We start from the raw sequence: 12209 nt of genomic DNA on the forward strand, positions 1-12209 counted from the left end.
TTCAGCCCCCTTTCCTTCCCCTTCATCCATGCCAAAGTAAAAAAGGAAAAAACTGCTCTGTTGCTGTACCTGACTTAGCAAAGAAGTTGATAAGTGCATCAGTCTCACAAGTCCTGTAGACATCAGCTAACTGGGAGCTGCAATTCAAACCAAGGTTGTGTATGCGGATTCGCCTCTGCCCGCTCATTGAAGTGTACAGGACAGCGCACTGCAACAGAGGCACAAAGTGTCACCATGGGCCACCTTCTCTGGGCACACAAGGCAGATGACAACTTCTGCAGCCAGGGCAGCCTGGCAGCGCTGCTGGCAGCACTGGTGGTTCTTAGGGACATCTATCAGACATTACAGAATAAGTTATTCATATTAAAATTATTAGAAATCCTACAGTACCTAGAAGGGGAAGTGAAGTTTAGCAATAGAGCTTCTCTTGAATAGAGAGGTCACAAGGAATGCCACAGCACTAACAATTGCCAGATAAGTAGCAATGAGTCTCTATCTCCACATAAACTTCATTACAGTGAAATGGAAAAAATGAGCAGCTGATGAGGTCTCAGTGAGTGTTTAGAAAGGATTTGGGTACTCCTGAATAGAACATGCAGCACAGGTGTAGGGGAACACACTTTTTACTAGTGGTGTTATGGCCCAAGAGTCTGTGCAAGTTGTGCCTTGCTCCCATCACTCCTACACCATCCCTCTGGCTGCAGAATGTCTTGCTTACCATTTTATGGCAGACAAGAACTAAGGTTTTTTACCTGAATTAACGCCCCAGTGTCTTCATTCAGTTTGTCATCATGTTTGAACTCCACTGTCACTGCTTTGTCACAGTCAACCGCTGCCATCTCCACATCCGTGGTGTTGTTCATGTAAATGGCCCCAAAGAAGTCTGTAGCCCTGAAGCCTGCAGCCAGATTAAAACAGAGCATTTCATTTAAAAATGGCAAATTAAATTGACATCACTTACTGAAGCAGGAGCCCTTTCCCTTCAGGGCTTTACAGCCTCAGGAGTCCCAACAACTGTCCTTGCTGATGGCATTTGTGAGAGCTGGAAAAAGGGAAAAGCTGTGACTTGGACACCCAGAGCTTCTGCCCTGCTGGCTTGGCCTCTGGGTGTGTCCCTTTCTCTAATACTTACATTTGAGCTAAGAATGAATGAAAGAAGCTGGATAGACACAGGAATGTCATTTGAGTACAAAAATGAAGGCACAGGTCAGTAGTATCCAGCAGCAACACCTTTTTATACAACTTCCTTGCAAGTCAGTGCTGTGTGCAGAGTGAGCAGAAGCCTTCAGACTTGAAAATCAGTTATTAAGGAGGCACATACAGGAAGTACGTGTGTGTGTGTGTCCATATACATGTATATAAGTACCAATATATACAAACACAGCCGTGGATTTTGTCAGTCTATTAAATTAATTTTCAAGAGGTACACAATGAAATTAAACCAGCCTGATCTTACAGCGATTTGCATGGCACTACATTATTTAAAGTTCATTCCCATGGGTCCTATTACCTGTACTTGTCCGAACCCTCATTGTTGCATCAAATCCCATCTGTTTTTGGATGTCCTTCCTGAGGTCACTTAAGAACTGGGGGCTGTCACTTTCGAGCTGCAAACACAAAGCACAAGGTTCAGAGGTTCAATACCCAAGGGCAGCAGCACAGCAGTGACCCAACATCCCCTGCCATGATCCCCCTCTCCCCACAGCAAATCTGCTCACAGCTCTTGAGTCCTTTAAAAAGTATTTCAAATGTGATTGTCAACACAATCAGTATATGCAAGTGTCCACCACTCATTACCAGGCCTGAACATTAACTGGACATTCCTGCACTTAATCTTTCAGCAAAATTTTAGGATGCCAACCAGCTTATTGCTACTTCAAAATCCAAAGTTGAGCGAGACCTGCCATTGTTAAATTTGGATTTTATCCCCTGTAATTGATAACCAGGTTTTCCAGACTCACTCTGCTTTTAAGTTAAATGTCCAAGGACACACTGAAATGAGACGAAAAACAACAGCAACCCCCAGCAGTTACTATGTGAAAGGCAGGAAACCCACACCACTGACCTGGAAATTGTTGTACTTGTACAGTGTTCCACCAGTGTACATTGTGACAAGGCCCATGGAGGCTACATCCATGTACTGATTTGGGAAGAGGAACAAATTCACACAGCAGCCATTGGCCACACAATCCTTGGCTAAGGCCTCATAATTTCCCTGTGGCTGGAAGAGGGTCTGCACAGGGATGAAAAATACAAGTGCCATCATATTAGATATTAATCACAACTCAAAGGGCCAGATGAAGACAAAAGCATGAAGTGGAAGTTTGAAGTGAGGCATGGCTATCACCAAAAACATGCTTTCCCTGCCCATGGATACAGGGAACACCTCAGTATGTTCTTGGAGAACTCACCACTACAGAGGTATCATATAACCAAACACTTTTGTGTGAAAGAAAAAAGATTTAAAAGGATCAATGCTCTATTAGAGAAGCGCAGTGTAACAGCAGTCCCCTCTTTGCTCAGAGCAGAAAATACCTTTTCCTTGTCTGTATTGAGCAGTTTTTTGTCATCTCTGTTTTTCAGCTTCCCCGGTGCTTCTGCAGTTGGCAGAGAAGAGTGGAAGATGAACAATTTCCCAGGACATTCTGCAGCCTGTTCCAAAGACACCACATTGGCACGTTTATTCCTGCAGGGTTAAGGGGTCCACATTCACACCCCGGTGGCTCGGGGAACAGTGGGTGCTTCCTGCAAGCTCTTCTCAGCTTAGGAATTCATCTCCAGGCTCACAGCCTGATGGAATAAGCCCCCGGGGAAACAGGCTCTTTTCTCTCAGGAAGTAGCACTCCAGCACACAGGTTTTATGGCTGAGCCATTCCAGCAGCACTTTCTCCAGAGGCAAAAGGAGGAGCTCCTCCCTTGGAGACTTTCCAGTTGGACACAAGCATTATGCAATGGGCACCATAATACAAATACTCAGATTGGATCAAATTAAAAGGAAATGCAGCTGAACAGAAAAATTCGGTTCAGGCACACTGGTGTTCTATACATTTTTATAAATGGGTGACAATTCCATCCCTGTAGCAGGTTCCACATTGAAATCTACACTGCCAAGCTGCAGGCATAAATCAGAAATCATCATGTTCACAAAATATTCCACCTTTCAAAATCAGCTGTGGCATTCTGGCAAAACCAGAAGTCTCTCTGCTATGGCAGAAACACAACTGAAGGCAGCACCTGACTTTTCAAATGGCTGAAATTTCACCCCTGATATTTCAAGAACCATTCACTTTTGATCACCAAAGACAATTTCTTCAATTTCTTTGAAGAAGACTTCTGCTGAAAGCTGAAAGACTTTCCAAATACCTGTTTGTCCTGATATGCATCATGAATTAGCGATACCAGTTTGACAAAATTTCTAAAATATACGTATTTTTAACAGAAGCCATTTATTCTTTTTAGACAAGAACTGTTTTCTTGAGCAAAGGTATTTGCAGACTAATAATTCCGAGAGAAAATCCTTAGAAATTATAACTTAAAAATACTGAGCTAAATAAAATGTTTAATTAAGAACTGCTTTCTTTTATCGCCATCATCAAAGGCAATTTACAATTATGGCCCTTACATTTGTTTTGTAGAAGTCACATATTAGGAAAAAGCATTCAGTTGTGCTTTGCACACATACCTGCTGGTAATATGAACAAATAACAAGAAAGCAGGTATTAAATCAATATATAAAAAAAATTTGAGAAATTTTTGTTCTGACAAATTTATGTACTCACAGTTCATGCATTATTCATGCAAAGCTCCCAAATCAACCGTTTTAAAGCACCACTTGCTGTTCTCTGCCCCTACAAATCTTGTGGTGAAGCAGGGTGGTGTGCATTTAACTGGCAATGCTCCATGGGAATGTCAGGACTTCAGGGGATGTCCCAGACAAACAGAAAACAACTGGGGAGCACCTTGGGCTGTGGATTCCCTGCCGGCTATATCCAAGCTGGGAGAACTTGTCAGTTAAAGGAAACCCTCCAGCCACAGCCTGATTCAATCACAGACAGATAGTTATAAATATTCTGTTTTGCACAACTACTTTCGCAGAAGCAAGAGAATAACCAGAGCAAAGTCTGATGTTATTATTATTATTCTGACTTTCCTGCCCTTCACACGTGCAAGGGCTGGGTACCTGTGGAGACACAAGAGTACTGATTTGCTCTGCTGTGGTAACTGAACATGTCTTTATTTTTCTTAAATGCCAAACAAGAACCTGACTCCTGCTCCTCTTCTTCTCCTAAACATCCCTCCTACACAGAATAGACTCTGGGGACTGGTTTCCCTCAAGAAGAACATCAGGGAACAGATGTTATGCTTGTCAGTTCTTATTCTGACTACAGTGGTTGGAAGGTACTGTTAGAAGAAAGGAACATTAGTGCTGGAAACACTCAACAACCTTTTTTCCCCTAATTTCCGGTTGTGATGGGACTGGCTTTTAGCAAACCTGATTTCAAGCTGCTTCTCTGACAGAGAGGAATGTTCTAACCTTTAGTGCCTCCATGCCAGCCTGGATAACTGGTGCGAAGATGGTCTCACTCTCATTAGTGTCTGCAAACAACTCTGGAATCTGGTCCAACAAGCTATGAAAGAGAAAGGATCAGTGTCTCAGCTGGTCAGTGTAAGGTAATCCCCAAACACACCTTGTCTTCACACAGGAAGATGTTGATCATGCAAATTTATAGTGCAAAAAATAATACAAATTTTCCTTGTTCAAATTCTTAGGATCTAAGCCAGAATAAAAGAAAATACGCATATTTTATTTCCATGAGATGCATTGCTTCAAAGCTGGTAACCTAAAGGAACATGCAATAAAAAAAAAAAAATAGCTAACCATTAAGTAGTTCTGCTGTGCTGTAAGGATTTCAGAGCTCTAAGATCATATCCAGGTGCACATCATGTGCACTGCAAGAGGGAAAACATCACGTGGCTCAGAGCCTCACCTCCCTCCCAGCTCTGAAGCAGCACAGCTGAAAGGTGCCTTACACCTGGCCTACATAACCTTTCCAGTTTGGCACTGGAAGGCCATGGCTATTGCTTTTTTTTTGCCTCAAGAGGAGCAAACACAGGGCTTGAAGCATCTGCAGGCTTCTGAAGTATTTCAATAGATACCTGTATGTCCCCAAACCCAACTAATGCACATCGTAAGCATTGACATCTTACTCTCATGAAGTATAATTGTACTTTACTTGGTAACAACCGATCGGGATTCCTCAAAGTCAACCAGGAAGCCATCCAGCAAAGGAACAAAAACTTCTGCCACATCCGTGACCACCATCATCTGAGGCTGAGCTAAGCTGCTTTTTACATTGAAGAAGTGGAGGACCTTGTTATAAGTGACAAAACCAACTCGAATTGCTGAGGATTCTTCTTGCTCTTCTCTGTAAGAAAAACAAAACCCAACTGGTTAATTCTGAAATCCTGACCTTGCAATAAAAGCATCCCTTTGACATGCAACGCTGCTCTCTGATCATTATCTGTACTGGGAACAACAAAGCAAACAACAACCAAGCAGATGTAATGGCCTCAATCTTGGCCTTAGGTCAAATTCCAACACCTCAATAAAAACAACTCCTCTATTGTTTACTCTTTAAAAAAAGGTAATAAAGTTACATCAACCCTATCAATGGTGCATCCCATTCAAAGAGTCAAAAATCCCAAAGATAAAGAATAAACCAGGTTGACATCATAACATGGCAAAGAAAGAGTAGCACAGCTAGTTACGGAGCTATTCAATTTCTGTACATACACCACTTTGCTACTTCAAAGAGAAGCATCTACATCATCCCACTCCCTAAGGTGTTACAGCCCAGGTGTTTGGGACCTTTATTCCAGATATTGCTCTTACCAGTGTCAGTCTGCACGGCCCCACTTCCATCAAGTTCCAGCATTGTTTTAAGGGTTAGCTCTAAGCAGCCAATTGTCTCTGTAGCTCACACACTAGTTATTTTGGAAGACTCACAAGGAGAAACCTGACCCATATGCACAGAAATGCATTAAAATACTTTCTGTTTTTTATTTTTAATTATATACCTAAAAATCATAATTGCACAACTCATTATTCTGGTTTTCTGAACTCATAAGCACATTTCTACAAACACATTTCTCAGTATTTCTCAAGATACAGTCAGGGAGGGGGTTCTTGTTTGGAACACAGGTTTGAAAACATCTGCTGTAAAATTTCAGCAATTCTTTATCTGCACAGATTTCTTTGGTACCCCAAGTCCTTCCTCTCAAAGATACAAGCTCAAGGTGAATTCCCTGCAGAGGGCTTTTCCCTCATGTGGGAACAGCCGAGTATTTCCACAGGTGTCTTCACCCAGCAATGGAAAATGAACACACAGTGACCTCTCTGTCTAAGCAACATAATAAAATTTTCACCATACATTTTGGTGGAATGCCTGATGTTTATCTTCTTTTGAATTAATATTGCTTAAGCCTATAGAAAAATCTGAGGAAAATGAAGGGCCTGGCCTTCTTTTTTTAATTGCTTTTTTCAATAGACATGAAAACTTTGGCCCGAATTATTTCACAACAGATCTCTCAGAGTGCTGGAGAGAAGGATGAGTATGTCTCTTTTGTGATATGGATACACTTGCTTTCATTCCTCTTCTGCTTGCCCCATTCGAATTTCCAAACTGCCACATGTTTTTTGTTACTTTACTCATGCCTCTTATTCTCTTCAGAGTCATGACCAATCCTGATGGAAAACTCTGAGATATGCCCAGGATAATACCATACACTTGTGTCTCCAGTGTAATCTTCAGTGAAAAACTACTTGAGAGATGGCCTTACATGGGCATTTGATAAAATAAACCCCCACCCTGGACTGGAATTTCTTTCCGGCACAGGGATCCCAGAAGGCCATAAGAAAAAACAGATTTTTAACATATCCCAGATTGTCCCAAGGATGTCATCTCCCACCCTTCCTCACACTGATCTCTTAATTTCTTAAGTCCGTTCTTTCTCTGCAAGCACTGTTATTTAGAAAGCATTTTCTTTGTGGATTTTTTTAATATGCCTTTATATGTAGACAAGAAACATCTTGTCTACTTCATTTTTCAGTCTTTCACTGCTCTCATTTCCCTGTGTGTCTGTGCTATTTAAACTATTGAAAACTACATGAATACACTAAAATTTACACCACAATACACTCAAATCATACACTATCAATAATATTGATGAGCAGTAACACTACTGATGTATGTTTCATGCTCATAAAGCACACATGCTCTATTTCATAAAATTGTTGCTGCCTGCAAGATTTGTTCTCTCAGATACAAACCAGGACAGAAAAGTCTCACAATGCAGCAAGAAGCCTTAAAAGTTTTGCTAATTAACAGTAAGAACTAAAGATACAAGCCACGGCCTTAGAGAGAGTGGCTACTCCTGAGGATTCTGGTTTGGGTGTTTCCCTGTGTAATTCAATGAGAAAAGCAGGGCCCCAGCAAACACAACTGCTGCCAGTGAAGTGAAAGCTACTGAACTGATAACACCACTAGAGTTCACTGCAAGCAAGGAAAAGAATAAAAACTCCACGTGCAGAAGCATGGCAGATTCTGTTCATACAGTAAGCCCAGATATCCAACTGTAACAACTGCCAGCAAGCAGCATTAAAAATTAACATTTGGTCACTATCACTCAAAAAACTCCTGTTCTGGGAATTCTGACATTTTCCACAGGTTGGTTTTGCCTTTCAACATGCAAAGCTGCATGAGAAGTGCAGCATAGTGAGTTAAGCCAAGCACACACTAATGCCTCTTTACCTTGGAAGTTTGTCTAGCAGGGTCTTCAGTTCATCACATATGAGTTTCACCAGGCCACTCTTTATGTTTCTGTATGATACATCAATCATGAAGATAAAAGCTGGTGGTTTAGGAGGCTTCTTGTCCTACACAGAAAAAAAAAAAAAGACTATTCACAGGGAAAATTAGACAGTGTCCTGTTATGAAGAAAAAATTTAGAGCTGGTACCATAAGGCAATGCAAGTACAGTGTTCAGTTGTTTGAAAAAGGTTGTGAATCATAAATAGTAACTACTGCATAGAGCTGACACATATTGGGTCAAGTTCAGCCCTGGAATAGAACACTATCACTGGAAAACAGCATCCTAATGGAATAAAATCTCTAAAGGCTAACAGTTCATTAGGTAAGATGAAGCACCAACTTTTCTGCTGGAACTCAAGTGTTTAAAAAAAGTTGTATTTTTTCTGTACTTTGCTTTTTTCTGCACTCCTGTTTTCCTTAGGGAGTTCCTCTTATCCACAGTGTAAGTGGCACACAAATTGTGCCTACACTACTGACACGAGTCTGTTAGTAAGAAAAACTAGAGGAAGGTTTGTTAAAAAAAAAAAAAAGTAATGCCAAGAGATCTACCTTGGAAGTTAATACAAAATGAACAGAGCAAGAGTAAACATCACACTCCCTAAAATGGGTTTTCTTAATTCCCATTACATGAGTAGGAGTCATTATTTGGTGTCAAATTCAGGACAGCTTTTTCATTACAGTTTCACTTCCCTCATATAAAGTTCTGACCTCTTAAACAAGTTATACTTGTTAAACTAAACCCTAGAAAAATTCCAGTTAAGAAAAATTAATCTAACCCTTGAATTATGATTTATCCCTAGTCCCTGGCAAACTTTAAACTGAACATTATATCCTTGATCTCACTCATTTGACTCGTGCAAATCAGGATTAATTCCAGAGGACCAAAACCAGGCAGTATTTTTCAAACTGTTCTGTTTACTGTACTTGGATGCTTGTTTCAGAAACTGCACCAAAAACTGCTTCCAAACTCTTGTATCAGATCAGCATTTAGAAAGAATCTCTAAGTTCTGACAAATATATGGCAGAAACATGGACCTGTACTCTCACCACATCCGCTTAGCAGGAGGGCAATAATGCAAACCAGCTGGGATTTGTTAACATTCTTTGTAGCTCTTCATCCTTGTCATTTGATAAGCACAAAAGGAAATGACTTCTCAGTTCTGGTCTTGTACTGGATTTATAAAAGAAGGGAACCACTGCAGCTTGGAGCCAAGGGGAAAGTCCATTACAAATTAATGCTACATTTAATAACTTAGCATTTCCAGACTGCTATTTTGTAAGAGATTTCTTTTTTGTAACATTGCAGTAAGTCTGAGGATGCATCTTTGTAGCAAGCAGGCAGACCAGACTGGATAACCGGTAGAGGAAACTCCCTGGTTTAAGACAGGTGGCAGAAGTTCTGGCTTCAGAATTTGATGGAGCTTCACTGGATGTACACTGAGTGTCCCACACTGTATTTCTGCAGCATCTCACCAAAATTCTCTCCTGCTTTGGGGTTTAACCCAGGTTTCAATCAAATCTTATAGGTTAGCTCAGAGATCTCACTGGATTTTGGAGCAGTACTCCAGTGAGCAAGCAGAACCAAACCTTTTCATTTTCTTCATCCCAGCAAAAATTTGATGGTCTGAAGATGATACTGGTAGCTACTCCAAGATTTTGTATGACCCAGTTGTCTTTTCCAACCTTATGATGGCCTCAGCTCCACTCACAGGAAAAAAATTCTGCCTGATTCCAGCAAGAACAGAAAAATGTGTCCATGCTGCAGTCAGATGAAGTCAGACTTGCAGTTTTGTAAAATGAGCTGAAGTTTAAAAAGATTAAGTAATTTATGCTTTCAGAACTATCAAATAGAGTTCTGTAATAAAACCAACTACAAATATTTAGAGTAAGATGAGTGGGCTCTGGATTGAGTTCTTCAGTGAGTTGATATTAAAAGAGAGAACCAATTCCACTGTAACTTATTGGTCAGAATACTAAGAAGACTCTTGCCAGGAACAGATTCCAAGGTCAAATTCCCTTGCTAAGGTTTTGGATATTAGGAAGGCAATTTAGGCATGTATTGGTCTTAAAAAATCAGTAGAAGACATACACCTAAAATGCAACAATGCACCAGAATTTCAAAGCTATCCCCTGAACAGCGCAACATGCCGGTAAACATGTGCACATGTCTTGCTTAAAGACTGCTCATCCATGATTTTGCTGCACTGCTTGTTACTCTTACTTGCTTCTATCATGTTCTGCAGCACAAAAGAACAAACCACTGTATTCTCCACACCTATCTATATTTCCTACAATGCTCCTGGAAGCTGATATGCAGCTTACAAGTGCATTTACTCTGAGGAGCTTGTTTGTTTTGCCATAACAGTGCACGCTGGCAGTACTCACTCTGCAATAATCCAAAGTAGCCACGTACTCATAGGATCCCAGGGACAGCTCAGGCCTCTCATAGTGGTCTATCCTTCGGCCCATGTGGTCCAGGTGTTGAAAGAAGAATGGCGGGACTACAAGCCAACACAAGAACAGGAATGAACATTTCAAACTGGGCAAAGAGAGGAACAACACAACAAATCCTCCCAGCAGATGTGATATACTCCAAAGCAGGAAGAAATCAAGTGGGTTTGCACCAACAATTTACACAGAGCCAGTCTTAGGTTCCTCAATGAATACATATTCAGAATGCTTATTTTTCACATTTTTGCCTGTAAAAGTCCATGTGTGTGTGAGTGAGAGGAACATCAACCTAGTTTCTTAGCCATTGGGCTACTTTCTTAGCCATTTTTAGTCCTTACCAATGATTTTTTGGTTTGGTAAGTGCTTTCTGACTAAGACACTGTAGTAATACCAGCATGATTTAAAATGATACTGCAATTTAAATGTCTTTCTTGAAGTGCTCCCAGTGCATCTAAATTTCCCTTTATGAGAGTTTAAATTGTTAACAAACGATGAAATTTATTATCTGCTATGCCTGCACAAACATTAGAGCTCCAGGCAGCAAAGCAGTTGGAGGGAGTCTGACAAGGTTCACGTTTCAGAGTTGAAAAGATGACTGTATTAGGGAAAGCACCGTAGCCCTGTGATCCAGCTGAGGAAATGCAGCTTGATACAAATGTCTAGAAAGGCTCGTTCTGGCCAAGATTTGGGATTTCGCCAGGAGCACAAGAACAGTTATGAGTCACATGCAGCACACTTGAACAAATATGGCATGGTATCTTCTGTGAAAACCAACACTTGTCACAGCAAGATGAATAGATTATTTAACCATTGCACCCACAGTTATACACAGGAAGACGCTAACATGGGTCCAAATATTTGCTTCTTGCTGTATATTTGCATTTCTTAAAGAAATTAATGTTTTCTTTCAGCATAAAAATTGCTTTCAATTAACAACACGAGCAGTTCTGTATCCTGTGTTGTCACAAAATTTTTAAAATAAAGTTTTGTTCATACCAGATTGGACTTCATGAGTCAGCATTATTTTTCGTGTATCTTTTTTAAACTGTACTGAAGAAATATTTCCCTCTACTATCCTAGGGAATTGATTTTTTTTAGATTTGTGATATAAGCCTAGTTACTGCATCTCCCTGAACTATTTTTTGTTAAATCAGCAAGTCAAGAAAATAATTTTAGGGATACAGTTTCTTTTTAGTCTTAGGGAATTGATATGAATCCCAGATGAGAGAAACATGACTTACCATCATTTATACAGTTACAAAAGCCACACTGGTACCTCCTGCCCCCTTCAATGAACTGCATGAAGGGACACATGTAAGCTTTGCAGCGGTTGCACCGGATGGGGCCGGTCTCCCCGTGGTTTATGACATAAAGAGGGGTCTGTGGAGGAAGAGGTAAAGAGAGAGCAATGTCAACATGACACCAAGGAGAGCTCCAAAGAGTTAATTCAGATTTAACTCCTTAGAGAGCACCTGATTGAGAGATCATTTATTGTTCTGCACTCACACAAAAGCTGTTGAGCCTCAGAGATCCCCTCAGGGGCTATGTGGTGTTTGCAGGGGTCCCAGGATGAGGGAAGAGACAAGAATGTTGACTCCATGTTTCAGAAGGCTTGATTTATTATTTTATGATATATATTATATTAAAACTATACTAAAAGAATAGAAGAAAGGATTTCATCAGAAGGCTAGCTAAGAATAGAAAAGGAATGATAACGAAGGCTTGTGACTGACCGAGACAGTCCAGACAGCTGGACTGTGATTGGCCATTCATTAGAAACAACCAGTTGAGACCAATCAAAGATCTACGTGATGCATTCCACAGCAGCAGATAATCATTGTTTACATTTTGTTCCTGAAGCCTCTCAGCTTCTCAGGAGAAAAAAAT

General features: G+C 40.6%; 1 protein-coding gene across 5 annotated transcripts in view; it reads right to left on the reverse strand.

The window, feature by feature from the left end:
* SEC24D (SEC24 homolog D, COPII coat complex component) overlaps positions 1 to 12209 on the reverse strand; it is a 49657-nt gene that overhangs the window by 4270 nt on the left and 33178 nt on the right. For all 5 annotated transcript variants that reach the window (XM_030948419.1, XM_030948420.1, XM_030948421.1 and 2 more), the window contains exons 9-18: positions 11564 to 11702; positions 10257 to 10372; positions 7812 to 7936; positions 5235 to 5426; positions 4535 to 4628; positions 2536 to 2652; positions 2066 to 2233; positions 1511 to 1607; positions 753 to 898; positions 70 to 208 (exon numbers count right to left, since the gene is read on the reverse strand). In XM_030948419.1, the coding sequence (XP_030804279.1) occupies positions 70 to 208; positions 753 to 898; positions 1511 to 1607; positions 2066 to 2233; positions 2536 to 2652; positions 4535 to 4628; positions 5235 to 5426; positions 7812 to 7936; positions 10257 to 10372; positions 11564 to 11702 (1333 nt within the window). The remainder of the gene's footprint in view (positions 1 to 69; positions 209 to 752; positions 899 to 1510; positions 1608 to 2065; positions 2234 to 2535; positions 2653 to 4534; positions 4629 to 5234; positions 5427 to 7811; positions 7937 to 10256; positions 10373 to 11563; positions 11703 to 12209) is intronic.

The sequence above is a fragment of the Camarhynchus parvulus genome, chromosome 4, assembly GCF_901933205.1.
Source record: "Camarhynchus parvulus chromosome 4, STF_HiC, whole genome shotgun sequence".
NCBI lineage: Eukaryota > Metazoa > Chordata > Aves > Passeriformes > Thraupidae > Camarhynchus > Camarhynchus parvulus.